The 27925-nt window shown below is 38.2% G+C and overlaps 1 protein-coding gene across 2 annotated transcripts; it reads right to left on the bottom strand.

Annotated features, from left to right (window-relative positions):
* Positions 1 to 1429: 1429 nt before the first annotated feature.
* Positions 1430 to 27713, bottom strand: PCF11 (PCF11 cleavage and polyadenylation factor subunit). Of its 2 annotated transcripts, none has more exons than XM_012935614.2 (16): positions 27202 to 27713; positions 23717 to 23842; positions 21781 to 21969; positions 21275 to 21469; positions 19283 to 20400; positions 18534 to 18714; positions 17919 to 18402; positions 15863 to 17394; positions 13161 to 13257; positions 9317 to 9436; positions 8751 to 8856; positions 5608 to 5791; positions 4898 to 5053; positions 4499 to 4591; positions 3485 to 3520; positions 1430 to 2534 (listed from the first exon to the last, which is right to left on the bottom strand). In XM_012935614.2, the coding sequence occupies exons 1-16, from the start codon at positions 27391 to 27393 to the stop codon at positions 2319 to 2321; spliced, it is 5025 nt and encodes a 1674-aa protein (XP_012791068.1). In that variant the 5' UTR covers positions 27394 to 27713; the 3' UTR covers positions 1430 to 2318. The 2 variants fall into 2 exon arrangements, with proteins under 2 accessions (XP_012791068.1, XP_004621224.1); XM_004621167.2 differs by having other exon boundaries at positions 18312 to 18402.
* Between the last annotated feature and the right edge of the window lie 212 nt (positions 27714 to 27925).

The raw sequence follows: 27925 nt of genomic DNA, 5'->3' as shown, positions 1-27925 counted from the left end.
CTTATTTTCCATCTTCATTGGGGGCTAAAATTCAATGTTGCTGATTTTTAGATCATTTATCAGTTCTGGCTGTTCATTAGAATCAATGTGGAGCTTCTTAAATTTAGTGGTGTCCCTGAATAAGAAATACTAAATGAGACGAAATGGAATACATTAACATTTGCTGTGATTCTAATGCACAGGCAAATTTTTGAGGGCCACAACCTAGATCACTACCCCAAAGAAAAGTAGGACTTAGAAATGTTTATGACCATCTCAGAGAAAAGCTGCTGCTATTCCATTCTGAAGTTAATTATGCTGTCAAGAACTGTCTCTAGATCTGAAACCAGGTCTGAAACTACTTTCAGTGTCTAATGAGCCATTTTTATTTTGGGGACCACACCAATCTTGTCTCTATTTGCCACATGCTAACTATAATTTTATTTTCAGTATGTACCAAGGATTAAATCCAGGACTCACATGCAAAGTCAGTTCTGTTTTCTCAGCTGTAATCCACATTAGCACATATACTCAGTTCGCCATCAGTCAGTGGTTATAGGGCTTTTCCTTCATCTTATATTTTGCTGATTCTCTCCACTCCTTTCTCAACTTTCCTCATTGCTCATTTTCCTACTCTATTTTCTTCAATTGTCCTTTTCTCATCTACATGTTTCTTCCTCAGGGACCTATTCATTGCCCTTTACTGTTATTTGGTACATCTCTAGGTTTGAATCTTTACTGTCAAATAATCTAAGCATTTTTTTTTTAATTATGGGGTTAAGGACAGCGGGAAGTTCTACTTGTATTTTGCATTAAAAACCCAACAATTTTATTTTATTTGTAATTTCAGCTATCACAAAGTATATAATTCTAAAATCCAGTAGACCCCCAACCCCATATTTCTTACTAGACTCTCAATAGTACCTCTTATCTCAAACATTTTATTCATCTGATTTATTTTTTTAAAAAATAGCTATAGATAGGGTGTCAATTTTTTAAAATCCCTAAGTGTAATATATACTCTTTATATGACCAGATGCCATAATTCTAATATTCGGAGTTGCTTGTCTTAAAACATTAATTTTTGAAAACAAAAGTTTCAAGCTTTTACATATGCTGTTTCTCCTCCATAGATAACCCTTCCCACCACTGTGAATTCCACTTCTACTTTCCCCTCCAAAACTCATACTTACTACATTTTCAATATAATAACCCTACACACCTCCACATAGGTTGAGTGCCCTTTATAACCCATTTACCTGAGGGATAGTGCCCAACTATGACTTCTAACTATTTTATATGCCTATCCTCCAGTAGATGGCAGGAAAGATTAGTCTCACATCTCAGGTGACTGGCTCACATGCCAAGTTATGTTTCAAAGAACAGTGATGAAAGAAAGGCAAAAAAGTCACATTCTAAAGTCACTGAATAAATGAGATACAAAGTCAAAGTTTCTTCATCATTCTATTTATTACATATATGAATATTAACATCTCATGGTATCCATCTAAGTCAAAGCCAACAGAGGAAAAAGGTTAACCATGTTTCAAATGAACATTCTTACAGATTTCTGTAACTTAAAATAGAGTATGTTCATCTGCATTAAATTGACAATTTGAAATGTCAAAAAAAAAAATCTTCAAGTACTTAAATATAACTTAACTGATGGCATCAGTGTCCAAGAATAAAAATTGCCTCATTAGATAATTTACAAAAATGGCATAGTTTTCTATAACCAGATAGCTAGATATATAGATATATACATATACATATTGATATATGTATATATAAATGCAAATATGTCCTATTTAGTAAAAATCAAATCTGGCTTTTCTGTTTGAGAAAAGCCCTTCAGTATTCTCATATCCCCCTTTTGAAGGATAAAACTAACTTCTAACGGCTTCTTTAATCATGGGAAGCTATTAGGAAAAAAATATTGAGGTTGCTGTTTAATTCTATTTTCACCCAATTAAAAAGTACAGAAACACTGTCTTTATTAGATGGTGTGCATAAATATTACACTCCATGGATAGCAAAAATAGTTTTTATTTATAATTTACAGCTTCACAAGTGAAAATCGTACATTTTTACACATACAATTTCATTTTGTTAAATTTGCACACATCTACAGAACTTTCACACAACAAGCACCTGAAACTGTGCAGGCAGTAGGAAATGCAAATACTAAAATGTATTTATTAACCAAATGATAGCTGAAGGCCCTGCCTCAGCGAGACAATTTATATAGATTTGTCTATATATTACATTAAAAAAAATTCTTCACTTCTAGATCCAACAGCAGCTTTTAAAAAAAGAAAAACATACCTTTCTCATTTTATTTAAACTGACTCGACTGCATCATTTTCTGTTTTAATTTCAGTGGATGTTGCTATGCTTTCCTCTGTACAAGCTGGTGGGGTATCAATTTGTTCTTCCTTAACTTTGGGACTTTCACAGGGTTCCTGCAATTCGTTTTTGACAATGTTCAACATAATGTTCAAGGGGTTTTCAACTGGTGTCTTGCTAGGAGATGGTGTACAATCAAATGAAGATGTCTGCAAAATGAAAATTCCTATAATTACTAATCGAAGTTTGAAAGTATCACATTAAGTTTCAAATAAGAACTGTATGGACAAAGAAACCAAGACGAATGAAATGCCTCCTTCCCCATAAAGACAGCTAATAATAAACATTTGATATGTTTTCTCAAAAAACAGGGTAAATACCAAAATAAAGCTAAAAGCAGTTCAAGACATGTTTCCATATTAAATCGTCCATAGACAGTAACCCATATATTTTTCTTCTTTCCTAATTACAAAGTCTTAAGGGTTTTTACATTTTCCATAGAATATCCTAGGAAAGCCCAGCCTTTGTAGAATACTCTGGGGGAAGGGAGGATCTCCCAAGCAGTGCTCAGGGTACCCAAAGCCAATGACAGGAATCAAATCCAGTGTCTACCTATCAGGCCATCTCCCCAGCCCAGAACTCATTAGAAAACAAGTGTTCCCTTTTGGACTTTTTTTGACTTAAAAAAGATGATTACTTCTATATGAAACTTTGAACTTCTAAAGTCAATAGACTGTGACATTCTCAGATTTCAAGCGCAATCACTTAAAATTTATTTTTGTAATAAATAGCTAATATGTAACGGGGCTGGGGTGGGGAAGCAAATACTATTCATAATTCTAGAAACCTATTCACCTTCCTGCCCATTCCCATCTTCAATTTCCCTCACTTTTCTAGATCTAGTGTAGTAAAAAGACATCAAAATTCAAATGAACAGAATATAAGTGTTCAATTTTTTTATTTTAAATTACTGTATAGTATATATAACAGTATAAATAACTATAGTATATATAGTGTATATATATATAATCTAACACAGTAATGAACTATAATGCTACATTCAAACAAACTACAGTATATATCAAGATTAAAATATTGCTAATACCCAAACCAATAGAAATGTATTGATTATAAACAATAATAACCAAAAAGAACTTACATTTTGATAATCTTCATAACATGATGGATGATAAATCTGAAGTAAAAAGAAAAAAAAGTAGGTTTTCACAGGCATATTCAGTTCTAATGGGCTTTTTTGATGCAATTTTAGTCTTTCATTTATCATTGGTTTGCAGTATTACGGAATTTGAGAAGTTCAGCTTTACAATTTCTTGTACTATTTAGATTTAAATCTAAAGATATCTAGCTATCTTTGCAAGGTGACACAAACTGTTGGTAACAAAAATAGTCAAAATCTTCATCCTGATTTCTCTTTAAACTTGTTTTATGCTCTTACGTATATAACAAATAATTTCGGATCTTTTTTGTTTTTGAGGGGAAGGCCACACCCAGGGATGCTTAAGGGTTCCTCCTGTCACTTGAAGAACCAAAGGGGATGCTATAAGGACTGAACCCAGGTCAGCTATGTGCAAGGCAAGCGCCCCACCCGCTGATCTTTCTTTCCATCCACCCCGACCAAATGTGTTGAACAAAGTAAAGGTTTTGATGATAATATATATTCAGAATCAAAATAGTGTGATTAGGCAGAAAGATCTAAGTAGATTTTAGTTACTGTGTAACTCAGATGCATAAATAACAGGTCCAAGCAAATTAGCACCAATTTAGCAAACAAAGTGATACATTTACAGATTCAAAAGCTCTGGGTCAAAGTGACAGTACAGTATTTGCCTTACACAAGGCAGACCCAGGTTCAAACCATATGACTCCTCATGCCTCCTAAGAGTGATCACTGAGCACAGAGCCAGGCAGTAAACCCTGAGAACTGCTAGATGTGGCCCAAGCACCACCTCACCCCTCACCCCCCAAAAAAGATTCAATAGATCAAACTAGATTACGTTCAAAAGGCCTGATCACTGACTGTTCCCTTCCAACTCTCAATGAATCCAACACTCAATAAATTTAAACTCCAGTAACTTTTTTCTTTTAAATTAACAAGCAACTCCCCCCAAAATAACCTAACCATACCAATTCCATATGAAGAACCGAATGTTACCTTTCCATCTACTCTGATCGCATTTTTCAAATGCCATTCCTCCTCTTCTTCATCCCAGTACTGTTCAAACTGTTCTTGGCAGATTTCACAACTCTAAAACAGAATCATATAAAAATGTGTGCATAATAGAACACATTTAGTCACATTAAGAAAAAATTCTGTTAAAGAAGGAATTTAAAAGTTTTCTGAGTGAACAATATTCTAGAAAACAAATATACAAATTCAGAAAAATTATGCATTATCCCATGAAAGTATTACCACTTCATTATTCTGATTACCAGTCATATGAAAGTAAAACTGAAGAGAAAATAGCTTACAAGTAATCTTTATAAACTAATGATTACATTATCTGTTCGAATGACATGGGGATCAGAGACAGGAAATGTAACATTCTCTTACTTCAACTGCTCCAGCTGGTCCAGCAGGTACACTTTGGAATTCCTTTTCTTTAGCAGCCTCCTGAGTTTTTAGTACAACTTCTTCATGCACCTTTTCAAAAAACTGGCTCTTTGCACGCTCCTCCAGATCAGCTATTTCCTCAAATTCTATCCAGTCCTTAAAAGGAGTTGAAAAGTATTTTCATTTGTTTTTAGCTTTCAAGGTCTCTTGAAATATGCCATTAAAAGGTCCATTCTTCTACATACTTCTATATAATACTTCAATATTATTTAAAACCCACTATTGAGCCTCAGGACTAATAAGACATCAAGAAGTAAATAATGAAAAGTTAGGCTCTTAACCTTAATTTTTCCATTATACTGGAGATAACAAGAGTTTTTAAGCAAGGCAATTTAATGGAGATTTTTTTTTTGCCAAAATAAAAGAAAAACTTGCAAAACCTTGGAATGTTAAACCTCTTAATTTTAACAAAAGGAAAATACACTTCAAATTTTTTCATTTAAAAAACATATCCTAGGAGTCAAATTTTATTCTGAATAAATGAACAAGTCAGTTCTCAGCAATTAATCTTTTTTTTTTTTTGGTGGTCATGCTGAGGATCAAACCCAGAGCTTCCCACATGCAAGAGCCTACCACTGAACTACATTAATTGACCGAACTTTCAGAATGACAATTTAAGACCTAAAAAGAAAGTCTGAAGGATTACTTACTGTTAAACTGTAGTACCAACGCCTGTGAGTGACTTTTCTGCTAACATCTTTTTCAGTTCTATTTTGTCGGTAATGCCAGTCCAAATGATCTGCATATACATCTGTTTGTGATGTTGTAAACCTCATTCCACAAGAGTAGCACTGAATACCCGTGTACAGTCGATTGATAACACTATCATAACGTCTATTTTGAAAAACATTAAAATAAATATTAATTTTGAAGAAATGGCTTAGTGACTTGTAAAAGGGAGGCAATAACAAATATTCTAGTTTCCCACATTTTTATAATGGGAAAAATCATTAATTATGTGATTAGATAATGGGTTAGCCATGAAGAGGTTAAAATGTTAATGCTCAAAGGTATTACTACCTACTAATGTGTCACTAGCAGTTTTTCCCAAACTTCGCAGTTTGGGAAACAAACATGGATATTATGCTCTAATTGACAGGCCTGACTCAGTAACTTCTTTCTTGTTGAAATTAGAGGTAATTATCTGGTAGTCAATAAGAAAATAACTCACCTGGCCTTAGAGTACATTCAATATCAAAGTACATATTGAAGGCAGACTGATATGAGTAATTCAACTATGAACCCCAATTTCTAAAAGGGTTTTGAAAGAGATACATCTAAAATAAATAAATAAACAAATGGGGAACTGAGATCAGCTGAACCAAGATTTTTATTTGTTTTTGGGTCACACCCGGCGATGCACAGGGGTTACTCCTGGCTCATGCACTCAGGAATTACCCCTGGCGGTGCTCGGGGGACCATATGGGATGCTGGGATTCGAACCCGGGTCGGCCTCGTGCAAGGCAAACGCCCTACCCGCTGTGCTATTGCTCCAGCCCCAGAACCAAGATTTTTAAATTCTGGGCTCCCTACTTAGAAATAGATGTATAAAAAGCATATTAGTGAAGTTTTTAATACCAGGAAAAATATTTATTTTTACAGAAGTCACTTCCAGCAGTGCTGTCCTTTGGTATTAGGTTCTAGTGTACTTCAGGGGGCCTGACAGCCACAACAGCAATGCTGGAGAATGAGCGGATGATGTCAGAGATCAAACTCAAGACCTAATACTTCTACCACCTGAGCTAACCTTGTACCAAGAAAATATCTGAAGCAGGAAAGCATATCACAGTATACTAATACTTTGTAAACCAGCAACAACATAAAAGTCATAATAATGCTGAGAAACTAAGGGAAAAATGGTTGCCTAACGTATAGGTAACTTATATAGCAAACATATAGGTAACTTATATAGCAAACATATATATAATAAAACAGTGTAAGAGCTAGCTGAATGTTTACTTTCATGAAGTCAATACATAAACATGTTAAATCAAGAAATATGTACATTTTAAAAATAGAGATGTACCAAGAGCCATAGCAATATACAACAGGGAGGGTGCTTGCCTTTCACTCAGCTACCATGGGTTAGATCCCAGCACCCCATATGGTCCCCCAATCCCCCAGTCATGAATGATCCCTGAGTCCTTAGTGCAGGGGCTGCAATAAGCCCAGAGCAGAGCTGGGTGCAGCCCAAACACAATAAATAAACAAATATTACTTCTGGAAGACAGGCCTGGGTGCAAAGTAGCACTACAAGAAAGTGAGGCCACCTTTTATTGTTAAGACCTTCAACTTTAAGTTTTATATTGTGAAACTATTAATAAAAAATTCTAAACTTAATAGTATTACATTATCAAATTTAACTTTATCTTTTATATTTACAAAGTATTTATTAGATTTAATCAGGAACCTTGCTCAGTTGCCAGCCCGCTTTCCCTGGGAAATTTCCCTGCCCTCTCTTTCCCCAATTTTCCCCTTAAATAAAATCTCTTCTGAATTCATGAGGGTTGGAGAAGAGAAGATAATAAAACCATTAAGTGGCATTATATAAAATAAAGTATTTATGTAAAGAATTTTTCAAAAGTATTAATAGGATATAATAAGTCAATAAAGCATCAATAAATGCTTTTATATCAGTATTATCAGCAATATAAAGCTATAGAAACAAACACCAAATGTTAACACTGGAAATCAGTAAAGAGGAATTATTTTATTTATATTTTCTAGTTTTCCACTATGAATTCACAGTATTTATACAATAAAAAGTTATTAAAAAATAAGATTTAAGAGGGGTGAGGTAATTATGTACACCCAGGCCATAAATGTTAACACCAGTGTAAACAAAATAACTATAATAAATTTAAAAAAAAAAATAGCCAGAGAGCTCAAAGACCCAGGTTCAGTCTCTAGCACTGGCAGGAGTGACACTCCAAACACAAAGCCAAAAGTACACCCTCTCCCCCCTCTTCCTGAGCATAGCTGGCATGACCGCAGAACAGCAAAACTTTAAAATAAAAAATGAGAGTTAAAGATTTTTTTGAGTTTGGGACTGAATAGAGTCCAGTGGGTAGGCTGCTCGCCTTACACACAGCTGACCCAGGTTTACAGCATTCAGTGTAGTCGGCACAAGCCCCAGAGAGTGGCCAGTGGCTCAAGTGTAGTCAGGGATAAGCCCTGAGCACCACTAGGTGTGGTCCAAAATACAAAAAAAAAAAAGAAAAAAGTCTATTTATATATACTGTGTATATTTTACTACATAAAAAAAAACAGGTTTCCGAGGTCAGAGAGATACTTGCGGGACGGAGGGGTGTAAGCACTGGGCTTGCTTGTAGCAGACCTCCATTCAAATCCCAGCAGCACCACAGATAGCTCCTGAGCACTGCCCCGAGTAAGCCTTATACAGTAGGGCCCTATACACAGTAAGATATGGCCCAAAATTCAACCCCACAACACTGTTTAAACAATGTCTTCCCAAATTTTAAAACAGTAAGACATCAAACCACTAGCCTTAGAAATAACAACCACTGTTAAAAATTGTTAATTACTATCCTTTTTTTTTTTTTGCGGGGTGAGGGGGGCCCACATCCACTGGTGCTCAGTTACTCCTGGCTCTGCACTCAGGATTCACTCCTTGAGGGCTCAGGGGACCATATGGGATGTCGGAGATCACACCCAGGTCAGCTATGTGCAATGCAGGCACCCTACGCACTGTGCTATCAATTCCAGCCCCAATCATTACCCTTTTAATCTAAAAAAAAAAAAAAAAAAAATTAGAGAAAATTAGACTACATACTGTTTCAATTCTTCAATTGTAAAATTGGTAAGATCTGGAACATCTTGATCTTCATTTTGATCTTCCTCCTCTTCAGGAGGAGGCTGAATAGCAACTTCATTTACTTCTTCAATTGAAAGAAATAACTTTCTTAGTACCATTCTACATGTACTTTATAATAAGCAATGCAGTAAACATACAGATTAACCTGTGTTATCTATTCATGGCCTCAGAACTTTAAACAAAGCAGAATTGTACAGAAGCCACATGAAATCCTCTACTTTGTAAGCCTGATTTCTTAGAAGTCAACCAAAATAAAATTTTATTTCATCAAAATTCCAATAATTTTTAAAAGCTACATATATTGTAAAAATTATAACTACAGAAATGTTGAGTGACTGCTAATTGAAACCAATGTCCACTACAGAGTTGATCTTAGAAAATCTAAAAATTCCGTATTAATATCATTTTAAACAAAAAGCCCTAGAATTAAAGTGACATTTTATCATAATTTAACATCATTATATTATGTCTTACATTTTCACAACTCAACATTTTGTTTAATGAAGTACAAAAACCATACTTACGTGTAGTAGATGAATCAGGCTGGGACAATTTGAGAATTCCTGTTTTTAGCAGTTTTGAGAAGAGTTCATTTACATCCACCTGACTGAGATGATTATCAGGATATGCCTTAGGTAGTGGTCCTTTAAATAAATAACATTCTTGAAATGAAAGTAGAACTTAAAAATGAAAATATGCTAATCATTTTTTCAGTTTTCTTCAAGATTTCTTACCAACAATTAAAAATCTTAAAAGTATAATTAAAAATTCTTAACACCTCTTAAAAACATTCTATAACAAATGCTGAAAGATAACATTAAAAACACTCAGTAAAGCATGTGTAACACTGTAGCACTGTCGTCCCGTTGTTCATCGATTTGCTCGAGTGGGCACCAGTAACGTCTCCATTGTGAGACTTGTTACTGTTTTTGGCATATCAGATATGCCACGGGGAGCTTGCCAAGCTCTGCCGTGCGGGCGGGATACTCTCGGTAGCTTGCCGGGCTCTCTGAGAGAGACGGAAGAATTGAACCCAGGTCGGCCACATGCAAGGCGGCTCTACCTGCTTTGCTACGGCTCCAGTTCAATCATATTCTAAATTTTAGAATTCCTGGAGCAGGAGGCCATACAACCTCTTGTACTCTATACCATCAATGTACCAAGAGTAGCACACAGCATTTGATGGAGTTTAAAGTAGAAGGCAACCCATCTCTTAAGGCTGCACACAAGGCTCAACCTTTAACAAGCATGTTAGCAATCTCTTATCTCTTATACAAGGGCTTAATGGTTCCAGATGAAATACAACAATCTTTACACGCTTTCCTCTAAGGAAACTTTATTAGACCATTTTTAGCGGATTATTCATAACAAGAAATACAAAATTAGTTGTTTCAGTTCTGCTGGGAGGGGCACAGTTTGGAATTTGGGATGAAAATATTCAAAATATGGTGGTGGGAAGGTGCAATGGTGGTGGGATTGACGTTCAAATATTAAATGTAATGAAATATTGTGAACTTTATAAGAATAAGATTAAAAGGAAAATACAGAATATGGATAAGCAGAAGACTCATGCTTCATTGGTCTTAACTTTCCAACTTTTCTTAATTTTCTATTCCTACCACTCTGTATAAATGAATACCATCTCTTGCTACAGATGTCTATTAAAAAAAAAAAAATAGTCGTTTATGTGAAAGTAACTCTTCCCCCTTTACTCCCCAGCATAATAACCAAAGGAACTGAAACAGGACTGTCACTCATGTGACTCTATACCATTGATGTACCAAAGCACCTTACTCACTAACCTAACCTGTGGAAATCAGTAAATCAACCTGAGTTGATCAACCTGAGTAGTCAATTATAATAGCATTTATATACAAAAAAGTTTACTTCAATAGAATCAGCATTTTATACATATAAGATCGTACTATGTATTCACATATCTTATGAATAGCATATTTAGTAATCTAGAGCATTAAGAAAGCATTAAGAATAAAGAAAATTATGTCTAAGTTCTAACTGGAAATTCCATTTTCTAAATTGTGATGCACTTATTTGTTCCTCAACTTCTTTTACCTGTAGTAAAATGTAAATAATCATTCACACTTTAAGAAGTAAAACTTTTAAGGGGCTAAGTCTGACACTATAGACAGTATCTGATTAGTTTTTATTTTGTTTTGGGGCCACTCCTGGCTCTACCTGGGGTCAGGGATCATTCCTGGTGGTGCTCGAGGAATCATATGGGGTGCCAGGGTTCAAACCCAGGTAGGCCCTGTGCAAGGCAAAATGCCCTACCTGCTTAATTATCTCTTTGACCCCTATGGGCAAATGTCAGTCTTGCAATATTGTAAAAATCTAATAAACCAAATTATTAATCATTGTGTCACTGTATCACTGTTATCCCGTTGTTCATCAATTTGTGGGCACCAGTAACATCTCCATTGTGAGACTTCTGTTACTGTTTTTGGCATGTCGAATACGCCATGGTAGCTTGCCAGGCTCTGCCGTAGCTTGCCAGGCTCTCCAAGAAGGGCGGAGGAGTCGAACCTAGGTTGGCCACGTGCAAGACAAACTCCCTACCCACTGTGCTATGTTCCAGCCAAATTATTAAATTCATACTAAAACAATGATCAATGTAAGATTGAAGGAACAGACAAATTTATTTTACTACTGGAAAAGGATTTTCCAATTTAAAAGTATATACACTATATACTTTTTTTGTATATAATATTTAATACATCCAACCCTTGGGGAAGAAGATGTGATTCCTCTATGACATTGCTAAGCCCTTTCACATGTAACCAAAGGTGGCAAAAAATTTTTTTTCTTTCCGTTTTTGCACACTATCTCATGCCATCAACCCCAGAACAAGTCCTCTACTCAAGAAAAACACCTAAAGAAAATACATTAACTTTAGCTTAATACTTTTTACCAGTTACAAAATACTTTTGCATATGTTACCATTCAATTCTCTTTTGAAAAGAGTTCAGGTAAGTACTACCTTTTACTATCTCCTGTCTACAAAAGAAAATGAATCCCAGAGAGATTCTAAACACCTAATCTAGGAGCCAGGATAGATTGTTCAACAGGGAGAGCGCTTGACTTACACTGTCAAAAGCAGTTCAATCCCCATCATCCCATATGATCTCCCAAGCCAACCAGGAGTGAATGATCCCTGAGCACTTCTGGGTGTGCCCCGACCCACCACCGCCCTGCCCCCCAAAATAGCTGAGTGGATAGTCTAGTGGTCTTCTCATTTTAGAGCCCAAATATGTGTGTGTGTGTGTGTGTGTGTGTGTGTGTGTGTGTGTGTGAGTGACAGAGAGACAAGAGAGATATAGAGAAGGGGAGGTGGGACAAAGGGAGAGAGAAAGGTGGGAGAGGAAGGGAAAGAAGGAGAGAGAGGAGAGGGGTAGAGAGAGAGAATGTTCTAATTCTAACTGTCACTATAATTTAACAAAAGTTTTGGGACTGGAAAGATAGTACAGTGGAATAGAGTGTTCGCCTTGCACACGGCCAACTTCGTGTTAGATCCTGAGCACCATATATGTTCCCAGCCAGGAGCACATAGCCAAAAGTAAGACCTGAGTTCAACTCGGAGTGCCCCAAACCCAAAGAAAAATAATTAAATTCTGTGATAACACAACTACAGCAGAGACTACAGCTTGGCTTAAGGCTACCCTATTTTTAGTTTAGAAGCCTTAGAATTTACAAACAATACTACCTCACTAGATCATATTTCTGAAGACCGCTGCAATGATTCAGAACCAAAGGAACCTAACTAAGATTTTGTTGGACTAGCAGCTCTCTCTACAGTTAAGTCTGCAGTTAATCTATAAAACACCATTAATGTGGAACAATTTTCACATATTAAAAATAAATTTTTAATGTCCTAGTATCAAATATTGTTATAAAGCCATAACAATTTGTTACAACTTACCAGGTAGTAACATACTGAGACACATATTAGGGGACTTATCTAGAGAAACACAAAAATGGTTTTTCCACTCATCTTTCAACAAATTATAGAAAAGTCAACTTTAAAAGTTATGTTTCCCAGCATCCACTTAAATGATTATTAGATGCTCAACACATATACAAAAACAAACTCAAAAGATTTCTGATGTCTGTTATTTCATTCAACCTTAATGTAAAGGTCACACTCCCACTCCAACTTCCAGTACAATCCAATTGATTTCCTTACCTTTTATGGTCTGCCCTGGTAAAAAAGGACTAAGGTGACAACAAATCAACAGGGTAAACAATTCAAAATGGAAGCACGATAAATTTCTGTGAATTGCATATTCCCTCTCAAAACTCTCATTTATGAAAATAGACAAGGTAGTCTTTTGCAAAACACAAAGTACATACCTGAAGGATTCTGAACAAATGCTCCAGGATTTTGAGGATGAACTGGCAAAAACTGTCCTTGTCCAAATGCTACAGGCTGAGCAACACCAGTCAGAACCTTTAAGAGAAACTTCAGTTTTAAAAGTATCCTTTCTATGTTTTTTTTTTTTTTTTTTTGGTTTTTGGGTCACACCCGGCGATGCACAGTGGTTACTCCTGGCTCTTCACTCAAGAATTACCCCTGGCGTTGCTCAGGGGACCATATGGGATGCTGGGATTAGAACCCAGGTCAGCCGCGTGCAAGGCAAACGCCCTACCCGCTGTGCTATCGCTCCAGCCCCTATCCTTTCTATGTTTTAATCAAAATTCAACATTCTAAATACATAAAAAGGTATTTAGATTATGACCAAGGATGAAATTCAGTTGTAGAGGACATGCTTGATATTTTAAGGTCCCGGATTCAGTAACACACCAAAATATCCACCAAAAGACCAATTTCAATAATACAAGTATATAGCATGACTGGATTCACTTCACATCGAGATACGAAGTTGGCAGATAACATATGACTTGGCACAAATCACTGTAGATTGTTGGTGCTTGCCTGTAACTTACAAATTGATTATTTTTTTAAATCTTAAGATACTCATATAAAATTGCTTTTAAAAAAAGATACTCAGGGCTGCAGTGATAGCACAGCGGGTATGCTATTTGCTTTGCACACGGCCGACCCAGGTTCGAATCCCAGCATCCCATATGGTCCCCTGAGCACCGCCAGGGGTGATTCCTGAGTGCATAAGCCAAGAGTGACCCCTGTGCATCGCCAGGTGTGACCCAAAAAAAAAAAAAAAGATACTCAGAGATGTGATCTGTGTAATGGTAGCAAAGCTGAGGCAGAATGGTTTTTTTGATATCAAATGCTTTTTGATATCAAAACAATATAAGCAATCTGAACTCCTCTCTCATTGCCCTATTTGGCCATCATCCTCTAAATGGTATCAAATAAAACGTTTTAAAAGTGAAAAGGCATACAATTACTCTATCTGTAGTGGAGAGAAAAGAGGACATCTATATGTTGTTGTCATAAAAACATATAGACATTTGTAAGCTTTCTTAATTATTTTATGAAAATTCAGTAATATATATGGTGCTAAAAATGCCAATTCTATATAGCACTGTAGCACTGTCATCCCGTTGTTCATCGATTTGTTCGATAGGGCACCAGTAACGTCTCCATTGTGAGACTTGTTGTTACTGTTTTTGGCATATCAAATATGCCATGGGTAGCTTGCCAGGCTCTGCCGTGCAGGCGGGATACTCTCGGTAGAAAAACAAGATCAATTAAGTCTCATTCAAGACTATTTGTCAATAACATTATTTCTTTTACAAATGATAGATCAAATCCAATGAGACAATTCAATTTGTAGTCTGAGCAAGTGGATATTAACATGAGACTGGTTTCTGTAAGTAATGTTTATAATGTGATTTAAAAATTCTTTAAATTTTTAATATTACTAGTATAAGTAATATTTATAATATTACTTGTATAAAATAAACCCATTTTAGTTAAGTGTAAGCACCTAAAAAAAAAAAAAAAGGAATTTAACCCAGAAGAATCTCAGCAGGCAAGCAAGGGTCATTAAATATCAACTGAGTTAATCACAATTGTAAGCACACTGTTTTAAACATTTCAATATGCATTTTAAAATGTATACAAAATTTAAAAAGCTAAACTAAAATGTATACAGATAAAGTACAAAGGAATAGCAATAAGTGACTATACATGTTTATATGATATAATGACTGTATTCAAGAAGTTACAATTGTTAACTCTGGCTGGAAAGATGGTAAAAAGCAGAATGGTAAAATTATACAGACTGCCAAACGATCTCGATTAAATATATATATATATACATATATATATATAAAATCACATAAAGCTCAACCTGTAATAACATGTCAATTAAACTCTTATACAAGGGCTTAATGGCTCCAGGGTGAGATACAATAATCTTCACACACTTTCTTATAAGAAAATTTTCTTTTTTTGATCATTTTTAGCACATAAGCACATTCATAACAAGCAATAATACAAAATAAATTATTGGTGCCTGCTCTTTGGACAGGCTTAGATGGTGGTTGAGAAAATTTTAAATAATGATGTGGGAAGGTATAATAGTGGTGGGATTAGTGTTGGAATATTGAATGTAATTATTGTGAACTTTATGAAAATAAAATTGATTTTTTAAAATGTATTCAACTTAAAATTATACAGACTATCACATTGTCTAAAAATATGTTTTCGTTTAAGTATGTGTATAAAGAGCGGGCAATCCTACAGTTGTTAGGGCATTTGTCTTGATATGGCTGACCTGGGTTAGATCCTCAGCATCCCATATGGTCCCCCAAGTACCACTAAGAGTAATCCTGAGGATAGAGCCAGGAATAACCCCTGCTCATTAGTACGTGTGGCCCAAAAAAAAACAAAGTATGTGTGCAATAAAACCGACTGAGAGATTTCCCAGGATCCTAGAAGAGTTCGACTCAATTTTAGATTTAAATTGCAACATTTCATCCCCAACAACTCATCCAGTACTTTCCTACCATTGTGGAGTTTGGGAGCACAATGAGAACTTTCGAATCTATAGAATAAATCATTTGCCTAAAAAAAACTCAAAATCTAGAAACATATACAACATAATTTTTTAACTACAATGACTTACCTGTTGGGATGCCTGAAGATTTCCTACTGCTAAAGGAGCAGGTATATTACCGAAGTTTCCAAACTGAGAACTCTGAAGATTCTTTTCATCAAAATAGTGTCCAGAAGCTCTGTTAAGGGGATTAGAAAAACTCTGGTTTCCAGGACCATGTGGTCCATTAAAATTTGGTCCTTGGGGTGTATCAAATATTTGTTCAGGTCTTTGGAACGGGGCATTAAAAGCATTGCCAGGTGGATCATTATATGGACCAGTCTGATTGAAAGATACCGATTCAAGTCTTTGTGAAGGATGATTGTCAAATCGTGCGCCTTGAAGACCAAGAGGAATATCGAACCTTGATGCCTGCTGATGTTGTGGACCATCAAACCTCTGAGGTATACCATCAAATCTTGGTTGAACCTGTTGTCCAGGAGGTCCATCAAATCGCTGTGGGCCTGGCTGACCAGTTCGTTCAAATCTAGGACCTGGCTGACCATGCATTCCATCAAATCTTGGCAAAAGAGATGGCTGCCCGTCAAACCTTAATGCATGACAGCCCTCAAATCTTGGACCACCTTGACCCAGAGGCCCTTCAATTCTCAGGCCACCTCCTGGTACAGGACCCTCAAACCTCATTCCACCTCCTTGCTGGACTAAAGGTCCTTCAAACCTGATCCCAACCCCTGGTTGACCATGTGGACCCTCAAACCTAAGGTTCCCACCAAGTTGATTATGTTGTCCTTCAAATCTCAAACCAGCTGACTGACCATGAGGGCCCTCAAACCTCATTCCAACTCCCTGCTGTAGCAAAGGACCCTCATACCTAATCCCACCTGCTGGCTGACCATGAGGCCCATCAAACCTAATTGCAGGCCCTGATGGACCGTGACCCCCCTCAAATCTAAGTCCACCTACAGGCTGACCTCGAGGATTATCAAATCTAAGCCCACCCACAGGCTGACCATGAGGTCCCTCAAACCTTAGACCACCCACAGGTTGACCTCGATGTCCCTCAAATCTGAGACCACCCACAGGTTGGCCCCCTGGTCCTTCAAATCTCAAACCACCTGCAGATCCCTCAAACCTCAAACCAGGGGAGCCTTCAAACCTAAAACCACCTCCTCCTTGACCAATTGGCCCCTCAAACCGCATAGGTGTCCCAACTGGTCCTGGAGGACCCTCAAATCTCAAAGGACACCCACCTCCTAACTGACCTTGTGGACCTTCAAATCTCAAAGGGCCACCTCCCCCCATTTGTCCTGGTGACCCATCAAACCGAAGAGAACCTGGTGCAGGAGGTCCATCAATTCTAGGGCTTAATTTATTAGGTCCTTCAAAAATCATCTTGGTTGGGCCATCTCTCGTTACTGATGGCCTACTAGGTCCATCAAATAAAGGTCTATCTTCAGCTAAAGCTGTAAGTCGCTGATTTGTATCAAGGCCGGCAAATCTTGATGCTGGACCATCTACAAATGGTTTATCTGAATCTTCATATCTAGGTCGCTTAAGAGGAAAACGATCGTTGAACGGTGATCTTTGTTCTTCTCGTACACCTTTTAGAAAGAAAAAATAATTTCTCTAAATCTGAATTTAACGTTATCTTAAACTCTTTCTGTATTCATGTAAGTATTCATCCAAAAATATACATAGCTACTTCACTGGAGAGCAAGGAAGAAACAAACAGCAATAAGCAGCATTAAGAGGATACTACCTTAGAGTCAGACACATCTGGGCCAAAAAAAGGAAAAACAAATCCCCGTTCTATCAACTTACAAAGTAACTAACTTTGAGAGCAAGTTATTTAACCTATATGATCTTATTTCCTGTCTATGAAATAGGAATACCATATACTGACTGGGGTGTTGTGAAACAAAATCAGATTACATAAGGGACCTAGAGAAAAGTACCTGGCATAGAGTTAGTTTTAGAGTGATTAACTCCCTTCCCCTTTCGTTTGAAGGGAAAAACAAAAAATAACCAGTTTGAAAAGTCATTTAAAAAACCCATCCCCACTTAGCTGGTTCATTTTCCCTTCACTGCTGATTCAATAGGCATAATCTGATTTAACTTTTTCTACCTTTAGCAGAGACTTGCTCGTCATGTCTTCTCCGGCCCTCATGGGGTGAAAGATTCTCAGCATAAGTACGACTCCCAGATATAGGAGAAAGACGTCTTGCTCTTTCACTAAATTGTTCTTTTCTGTCAAACTGTGCTCCACTATTCCTACTTGCATGTTTACTTTTGGATGGCTCACATTCTATTCCAGACAACAAGGCATCAGTCAAAGGGTAGTCAAAAATATCAGGATCTAAGAGATCAAGTCTTGGAAATGAATGCTGAACCTGTGTTCTTTTCAGTTTTGCTTTATGTTCATAGTAGGTTAATTCAGCATCAGATAAGAGAGGTTTCTTTTTTAATCCACCTTTATTTTCTTCTGTAGGACTATCCCGTACATTGCATCTATGTTTACCTTCTTGATACTGAAATAGCTGTCGAATTTGATGCACAACAACAAGGAACTCATCTTGTGTAATTTCACCAGATGCTAAACGTTCACTCGTCTGTATAGGGGTGATAAAAGAAAATCAAGAATTTTAAATGAGGGAAGTATTTACAAAAATTTACTTGAAGTATAAAAGTACATTAAAAAAAAAAAAAGAGACGAATGATTATATGGGATCATAGTAACTACCTTTTGAAGTAATTCTCTTTTGCTTGCAAGAGTTAATTCTTTAGGAATCTGAAGATTGGCATCTACACTTAATCGATGCTGCTGCTTTGGGGTTCGAGGTGACAATATTCCTTTAGTGCTTGACCAGCTCTCCCTATGCCTTAGATGAGGCGATTTACTATGTTCGTCACCCTGTTGTAAACTGAAACCATAAAAACAGTTCATTACTTTGTGCAATCTTTTCAAACACCCCAGACACTATTAAAGGGTCCTTTTCAAAGGACCCGGTTAAAATGAATAAATGCACTCATAAAAATAATTAAATGAGTATGAGGACACAATATGGGGTCAGGAAAATCAGATATCTAACAATTCTTGTTATGTCCTAAATGTGCAACCTAAAATAAATTACTCATTGTTTGCCTTTCAGACCTGGCTGTGCTCAGGGCTTATTCCTGGCTCTGAACTCATGAATCCAACAGGGTTTAGGGGACCGTAACGGGTAACATGATCAAACCTGGGTCAGCCGTGTGCAAGGCAAGCACCCTGCCCACTGTACTATCTCTCTGGCCCCAGATTAACCTTTCTAAACTCCAGTTTCCTTATCTGTAAAAGAGGAATAAGAATAATAATGGCATTTAACCCACAAGCTTTAAAAATAAAATTAAGAATACAAGTTCACAATAAACATTATATAACTTATACGACTTTTAAACACTATATTCTTAAATGTACAAGCGAGATAATCTCTGTAAAAATTAATATCCTACCTTTTATTTTCTTCCCAACCAGATTTCCATCTCTTAGTAGACTTGGAACTTTGCCAGCTGTCAACATTCTCCTTTGGTTCAGCTCCCGACTTTGTAGAATGCTGATTTATAATTTCCTGTGGCCTTTCCTCATCAGTCTTTTTCAATCGCCTTGGATCTCTAATATCCTGCTTAGCACTTCTCTTGGCATTTCTTTCTTCCCTCAAAGTTGGTGGAAACTCTTCCATATGTGACTGTTTAACTCCTGACTGTCGAATTTTCCCAGCTTTGGGTGTCAAAGTTGGAGACATGCTCCTCTGTCTTCGTTTGGGTGATCGCCTATCTCTTCTTTTTGGAGAATGTACAATTGGTGACCGAGACTTGGGTGACCGTGACCTTGATCGCTTCCTAGTACTTGATCTCCCTGCTTTAGTCCCCTGTTTTTCAGATTCTTCTGTTATTGTATCCTGTTTTTGTACAATACCATTTATAATTTTATTTCTACTTCCAACCAGTCTGTGTTCAGATGATTTTAAGTGCTCATCTTTATCCTTTTTTTCTGCAGTTTTTCTCTTCTCTTTTAAATCATCATCTTTGTTATCAATCTTATCCTGAAGATGTTTTTTTAATCTCGGATCTCTCTTGCTCATATCAGACACCCTTGTGCTTTCAGTTTCTTGATTTTTCAAGTCTTTTGTATGGGATAGTTTATTTTTCAAAGGTGATGGTGATTTAGATTTAGATTTAGATTTAGAATCTAATTGGTCAAGTTCTTTCTTGTTTATTTTTTCACCTGATTTACTTTTCTCTTGCTTGGATGAATTAATTTTTTCAGAGGGAACAGTTTTAGTTGCCTTAATTTCAGATTGGTTCAATGTGCTCATTAGGAAATCTTTCCTATGACTCTGATCTTTGCCATGAGAAGAATGCTGACTCATCCTATTAAGACGGGGGTCCCGGTTAGTTCCTTTCAAATCTTGAATTTGCAAGGATGGTCCTGGACGACTTTTCTCAGGTTGCACAGGAACCTGATGGGGAGCTTTAACAACCATAGGGGGAATTTGTGAAACGTGTAATTTGGATGGTGCAGATCCAGGACCTAAGTTGGATGTCTCCTGCTGAACACTAAGTGAAACTGCCTGAAATACCAAAAAAAAAAAAAAAAAAAAAAAGCTCATGTTAATACTGTATACTATGTAATTTTTATCAATAAATTCAAAACCAACAAACATTTTAATACTTTATTCAAAAAACCCATTTATTTAATACTGTGTTTCACAACTGTGTAAGTGTCAACTAAAATGGATAAAGTTTGAGTATGTATATGTCCTGCTACTTGTGACCTATAGTTCTATACACATTGGAATTTTACAACAGCCTCCAACTGAAATAAAATTTTTAAATTCTCCTGAATTATTAAGAATTCTAAACCTTACTGCTATTAAGAAACTGCTAATCATTGCATTCCAGGTGCACAAGAGTCAAGGAGTTAATATAGGTATATACTGTCAAAAACAAAAATATGTAATCTTCCTGGCCTCCTTAATTTTGTATTGACTTTTCTTTATGTGGCTGTGGATGTCTAGAAACCTGATTTTTGTCTATGAAGCGTAAGCTCATAAGAGATTAAATATGCAAAAAAGTTCATTGCAGCAGACTAATCATCTCGGCAATGACATTAAGTAATCCATAAGACTTATCAACACAACTGAGGGAGAATAACGTAAAAGTAACAACACTAATAGGAAATTATCTTAAAAAACTAGTACTCGAATTTTATAAGGATATAGAAATTTGATCTAATAATATCCCAGGGACTAAGGATGTGGCTCAGGAGCAGAGCACAGGTACCTAAGTAGTTTGAGGCACTGAGTCTGAGGCCCAGGGCAGCCCAAAAAAAAAAAAAAAAGAGTAATCTTACACCATAACTTCAAAATAGGTTAACAGAATTCAAATTAAAAAATTACTTTTCTACCGAAACAGAACTTAAGATGCCAAATTTCCCCTACTTACCAGTTGTGCCTTAGCTTGCTCTAGCTCAAGCTCCAGCTTCTTCTGCTGAAGTTCTAACAACTGTTTTTGTTTTGCCAGTAATTGCTGCCTTATTAGTTGTTCTTGGGTAAGATTCTTTTGTAAATCAGGAACAATTGGAGGAGTGGAGATGCTAGGGGAACTGACCACTGTGCCAGGGGTTGAAGGCTCATCAGGCTACAAGAAAAAATAATTTGTTGGGGGGGAAATCATAGCTCCAAAGAAAACTAAGGGGGCACCAAAAATTATCAGCATTATATCTTAATACTAATAGTCTTAAATGGCCAATCATGTAAAATGCACACAAAAAAAATTTTCAGAAACAAAGCTGAAATACAAACAAATACACATACATATATTTTAACACTGAATCTGAAGTTAAAATATAAAAACAACGTAGTCAATTCAACAAGATATATTTGACAATGAAACTTCTTAAGTCAAAACTGTTCAAGTATTATACATATACCATTCATATTAAAACTTACCGATTTATTTAAAAATTTAGGATTCACATGGATGCTAGATGTATTCACATTGGGGGGCAGAGGTTTAATAGGCCAAGCAGGATCTAACGAATTGACTCTGACATCCAAGGCATAAAGTTTCTTCAAAGGGAATATTTCATCCCATGTGGAACGTAATTTAAATAAGCTTTTCCTAGTATTTTCATCCACCTAGAACAACAGAAAATTCTATGGCTTGTTAAGTTACTATAAAATATTCTATATAAAATACATAAATCTGTCTTTTTATATGCTGCTCATTCGTGTATTAATTTGAAGGTATATTTAAGTAGTTTGCAAATATCAAGTCAAGAATCTCATCTTCATAAAGTACTAAAAAAATTAGTCATCAATTAGCTTTCATGCAAACGAGGCAAGCATTTTTTTTTCCAAGTACAAAATGCTTCTAATATTTAGATCTTAGTAAACTATCCCTAATGTCTGTACAAAAACACATAATCCTGGCTTAAATCCTTTAGAATTATTTACATAGCAGAATAAACTTACATTAAGGAAAAAACTATCTTCTTATCAATCTTTGGCAATACAATACAGCTGGTACCTGTGTTTCCACATGTACCTATGTTCTCCAGAAACTATGCTGTGGAAGATACCTTAGTAACCTTAATTCACGAAATTTTTACCTACTGATAAGCTTTAATAACTGCCCATGCCAGTGACGGGCATACATTATAAATTAGCCATCAGAGAACCCTAATAACTGAGAAAACAGTATTACTAGGATGTAGTAAAAGACAGCTATATTCAAGAGTGCTAAGGTAAATTTTCTACACATTATCTCCAATATTAGTATGGCCCATTTAAACTCCTTCCTGAGTAAAATGGAACATACTGAAACTGAAAAAGTTGGTTTAGCTTCCCATCTTCCACAACACAAAGCTGACTTCTCAGACTGCAAGTAGCCTTAGGTAAACACTATTTTTAGCAAAGGTCTAACATCACTATTAAAAAGTTCCTAGTACAACTTGAATTACACAGTTGCCCAGTTTTCTTAAATTCATACTTAGCAACATTTCTCCAAACGCTAAATGGGAAATAATTATCAAATAACAGCTAGTTATATTCTAATAAACAAGTAGATTATGATACTGATTACTTCCTTCAAAATAGATTTGCCAAGTAAGACAACATGGAAGATTTCTACATACAACAGTGCATCTACTTCTAAACATTTCATAAACTCCTTCTTACTCAGTGTGAACGGTCCAGCCTAACAGGAAAAGAATTATTTCAGTCAATCCCTTGTCTTCCTCAAAGCAATACTGTATTAACCAAACTATCTGATACAATTATGCAAAAAATTTACAATCTCCAGGCATACAGAAATGAGTAAGCCTAAAGATCCAGAGGATAAAATGGAGTTCCAAAATAACCTCAACTGATTAACTATTCACACATACCAAAATATTCGAGACCTAATTTAAACAAAGTAACAAAAAACAAAACTTTTCTAAGGGGTGAGGGATGCCAGTCAACCTGAAGCTTCAGCAATCAGTCACAGGTTAGGTGGAACGTGTTAGATTACACTTTTTCAAAGTCAATGGCCTAACCATTAGAATCCCAAACAATAAATTCTTAAGTACCCAGTCTCAAAGCTTCCCATCCATCATTTTACACATTCTAGTGACAGATTTTCAATTTCAACCAAACTCAACTTTAAAAAATAATCAACTTTAAAAATAAAAAGGTAAAAAAGCAAAACCATCTTTTTGACTGGGTAATGTTAAAATCCATAATCTGCTTTAAAAATGCCACATAAAGCACTAACTTTAGCATGTACTTGATAAATGTCCAGAGTAAAACATTTCACCACCCAAGAAAACCCAACACAAAAGCAAGTATTTATTTAATCAGGAGCACATTTTTTTAATTCAAATGTTTCTAAATGCATATATACCTTTTCAAACACACAAATAAATGTTGCAACTAGGTTTTTAGTAAAGGCAGTGAGATATTCTCTTCCAACGTTTTTCACAATAGAATCCATAAGGTACATTACTGGAAGCTTCTCTGAGGAAGGAGCCTGAGGTAATAAAAAGAAACTGAGAAGTTTAGTATAATGAATTGCCACCAAAAAATTATTTTAAAAGTTTTTAAACCTACAATACAGACCTCTATTTTCTGTTGATACTAAATAATTTGAGTATTAATCTTTAGGAAACTTAGGTGTTCAAGTTCTCATCTCTTAACAAAGATCTTAAGTGGAGCACAAAAATAAGCTCAGAATTACAAGAAAGGAAACACCCTTAGCACAAAGAAACTAGGTTCATAATGGCAAAAAGACTTGTGTTTTAAGTGACAAAAGGGAGAGGGCTTGCTCTCTGCAATCATCCCAGTGTTAAACTTTTGTGATTCACATTAACTTATGATGTGCCTAGAACCTATAACGTTCTTAGACCTCTGGCAGAAACCCTAAATTCCAGACATATTTTATATGTTAAAATCTATAAAACTTTTGTGTAAAAGTAGGATTACTTCTCTATAGCCCAATGAACAAGGAGATAAGTACACTTCACAAATGAAGTTAATGGCAAAATTACACTTAAAACTTGCACATGAACATGCAAGAAGGTGCAAATTGTTATTGGTAACAAGAAAAACTGGATGGAGCAGCCGCTGAGTCATGAAAGTCAGGTTCAACTTGACTGGAAACCAGGATTTGTCCTGAAGATTTTCTTCACAGCACCGACTCTCCGTCGAGATTTTTTCCTCTGACATGCACAAATCAGGAATTCTAAATTTGTGCAGCACTGTGGTGAAGCTGATACAGGTGGCCCTCTCCAAAGTAAAGCAATGTGCCCCACAGTTCAACTGCAACGCCTAGCCATCACTGGCTTTTAGAAGGCACAGCAAGTTTCCAGAAAGCATCAGCAGCAGGTCACAGACTTGAGGAGCATCAAGACACACCACATAGTTAACTCCAAATCCACAGGAGCAGCGGGGTTGTAAAAAAAAAAAAAATACCGCGCAAGGGTGCACACACACACACAAACAGGTTTCCCCATTTACCCGTCCCATGTGTAGAAGGCACAATATTCACCCACAGCCACCTGTAGCTAGGGTAGGTTCAAGTTCTGCAGTACACAATGCCACCGGATTTCAGAAAAACCAATTGCCCATACAAGTGTGTGGAGTGCTCTTGCTTCTGATTAACACCTTTACAACCAAGTTGGCTAAGGACACCTTTGAGTAACTTTGTATGAAAATTTTTTTATAGTACTAGCTACTGGGTAACTTTGTATTACTAAAATTTCCTTTTATAGTACTAATAAAGGGGTTCACAAAAGGCCACTGCATGTAAGCTAGAAAGTACCAACATGTCAGATGCTTTATTGAGTTTTTATAGTACCATTGTCATGTTTTGCACCATTTTGATCATCTGTTGTACTTATGAAAATGAACAGGTTTCTCTTTAAAACCAATTCTGTTCGGTATACTAACTTTTTACTGGACAAGTGAATCCTTATATGTAATATTTTTGGAGGCTACTGCCACCCCTCAGGAGTAAATTACGTGTGAATCCCTAAGTTTAGTAATGCTGAGATGCAAGAGAATAGGGACACAAACATTCACCTCCACAAAACAAAATCCGAGACAAATGACAGCAAATCCCTCCCCTCATCCTCAGCCCCCAAGAGATTTCCCAGTGATTTAACACTTTTCCCCTCAAAATGGTTTTACAAAAATAACCAGGAAAAGGTGTGCCCCCAAAAACATTCAGCTGTCTTATCAGCAAACAGTCCCATCTATCTCCACCACTGTGTAGAAATCACAAAAAGTTTTAATGTGGTCACTATACTCAGCATTACATTGGGCTTCTCAAAGGTCTTCTGGATCCATTAAAATACAATTAGGAAACTACTGAGTGACAACCTGAGCTATCAGGCTCTAAGGAATACTAGTGATCTGTAAAACACTAGCTAATTCGATTTTTTGAAGATGTTTTCCCAAAATGCCAAGTGCATTTTTGAGATATGCCTTCAATAAGGCAAATGCTGTTTTCATGCCCAGCATGTTTGTGGCAGCAAAGAAAAATAAAAAAAGAAAAACGTTGAGGATGAGGAATGCTTCCCTTTTAACTATCAGACTTTTAAAAAAGCTGTTTAAGACAGTCACAGGAAAAGAGGAAGACTTGTATTACAACTGTCAGACTGAGCAGGACAAACCTGTTGGGCCCTTTAAAAAACAAACCAAAAAAAAAAAAAATAAACCTTACTGTTGTCCTCTTACGTTATGCAAGGACCGCCTGAAACCGTGTATCTTGTGAACAGATTGACCCAAAAGAGTGGATGGAACCTCAAGAATGAACCCAAGTCACTTAAAGACTTTTGTTTAAAGCACACAACCACGTAGATAAAAATTAAGTCTTGGAAACAGATTCTACCACCTTACAAAGGTAAATAAAAAAGACAAGTACATATTTCATATGTTTTATTCACAAATTTTATAATACCAGTCACACATTTCAAAACCATTTATTAAGAGTCAGACCACTCCGTTTACACTAGACAGAAACCGCCTCTAGACAATAGATAGGTGGTGGTTGTTCAGTGGCCTTTTAAAAGGGGTTCACTCTGCTCACAGGAGGCTCAGCCTGACCATTTTCCGTCACTAACCACTAGAAAAAACCAGAGCCCAGCCCTCCGGGCCGGCCGTGCGCGGGGCCGCCGGGAAGCGGCGGCGCCGAGCTGGACCCAAACTTGCCTCAGTGACAGCTCGCCGTCCCCCAGCCCCGGAGCCGCGGACCCGGGGCTCCGGGTGATCGGAGGGGGCGAGGCAAGAGAAGGCCCGTCCTGGCAGTCCGGGGCCCGAGAGGAGGAGCAGGAGAAGAGGAGGAGGAGGAGGAAGAGGAGGAGGGACGAACTTTTGGGAGCAGCTTCGGTGCGGGCACCCCGCGGGGCCGGCCGGGCTCCCCCTACAGGTTCCCTAAAAGCCCCCCTCCCCGGCCCCACCCGCGAGCCCCCGCGCCCCGGGGCGGGGGCCGCGGGACCCCCTCCGGCGGGACCCCCGACAGGGCCCGGGCCGCCCGGCAGCGGCCGGCGCGCCCGCCTCGCCGCCCTCCGCGTCATGTGCTCCCCGGGCGCCATGTTGGGCTCCCAACAGGCCGGCCCCGGCGCCCGCCCGCCCGCCCGCCACCTCGCCCGGGCCCCCGCCCGGCGACCCGACCCACCCCCCCCCCCAGCACCAGCCCCCGGGAAGCCCGCGCCCTCGGCCCGTCCGGGCCCGCGGGCGCTCGGGACGCGAGGGACGCCCCCGCGGCGGGGGGCGAGCGGGCCTCCGACGCCCTCCCCGGGGCCCGGGCTGGACGCGAGACCTGGGACGAGGCTGCCACTAAGATCAGGGGGGGTTAGAAGAATAGGAGGCTGCGGGGTGTATAAAAACCTTGGCGGTTTGGGCCTCGATGAGAGAGACGATCTCCTTGGCGAAGGGCAGGTTCTCCTCGGCTAGAATGGTCAGCATATTGATGTGCGGTTTGCTATTGAAGGTCAGGTCTTCCAGCGACGACTGATAATCCCGGCAGGCGTCCTCCCGGGCCCCCGCAGGCCCGGCCTCGGCCGGCGTCTGCTCTGACATTGCGCCGCGGCCCCCCTCCGCGGTCCGCCGCCGCCGAAGCTGAAGCCGCTCTCGACACCCCGCCTCCCTGCCGACTCCTCTTCCTCCTCGCCCCGGGTCTCTGGCGGCTCCGGCTTCACCACATGCTGACCGCGGAGGGAGGTGGGGGGACGACCCAGGGGGAACCTCGGGGATGCAACGCCGCCGTCTCCCGGGTGAGCTCCGTCCACTTCCAGCCGCCACCGACGCTTCTTTCTCCACAGACACAAAATGGCGGCGGCAGCGGCGGCTCCAGCTCCGAAAATGTCTGTGTTCCCAACCGCTGCGTCGTGCGAAATGATCTAGGGGAGGGGAAATGTGCGGTAAAAGGGCGGGGCCGTTGACAAGACCGGATGTTATTGGCTCGTCCGGCCACGTCACAAGCCCCACCCCCGTCCCTTCCGCAAGACGTCCTGACCCCGCCTTCCTCTCCCGCCCTACCCGGGCTTTCGCAACACCTCCGCTGCCCGGGCCGTCGAAAAGACGGCGCTTCTCATTGGCCGATTCATAAGGG

This window comes from Sorex araneus, chromosome X, assembly GCF_027595985.1.
Source record: "Sorex araneus isolate mSorAra2 chromosome X, mSorAra2.pri, whole genome shotgun sequence".
NCBI classification, from domain to species: domain Eukaryota; kingdom Metazoa; phylum Chordata; class Mammalia; order Eulipotyphla; family Soricidae; genus Sorex; species Sorex araneus.
The sequence above is the reverse complement of the archived record's forward strand: the minus strand, read 5'-3'. Positions and strand labels throughout refer to the sequence as shown.

Coding starts and splice junctions, on each gene's coding strand:
- PCF11 (XM_012935614.2), bottom strand. CDS start 27,393: ATGTCAGAGCAGACGCCGGCCGAGGCCGGGCCTGCGGGGGCCCGGGAG. Junction 13,258..15,862: donor ATCTTCAGGCATCCCAACAG/GTAAGTCATTGT, acceptor TTTCTCTTAAAG/GTTCTGACTGGTGTTGCTCA. Junction 4,592..4,897: donor GACCAGCTGGAGCAGTTGAA/GTAAGAGAATGT, acceptor ATTCTGTTTTAG/AGTTGTGAAATCTGCCAAGA.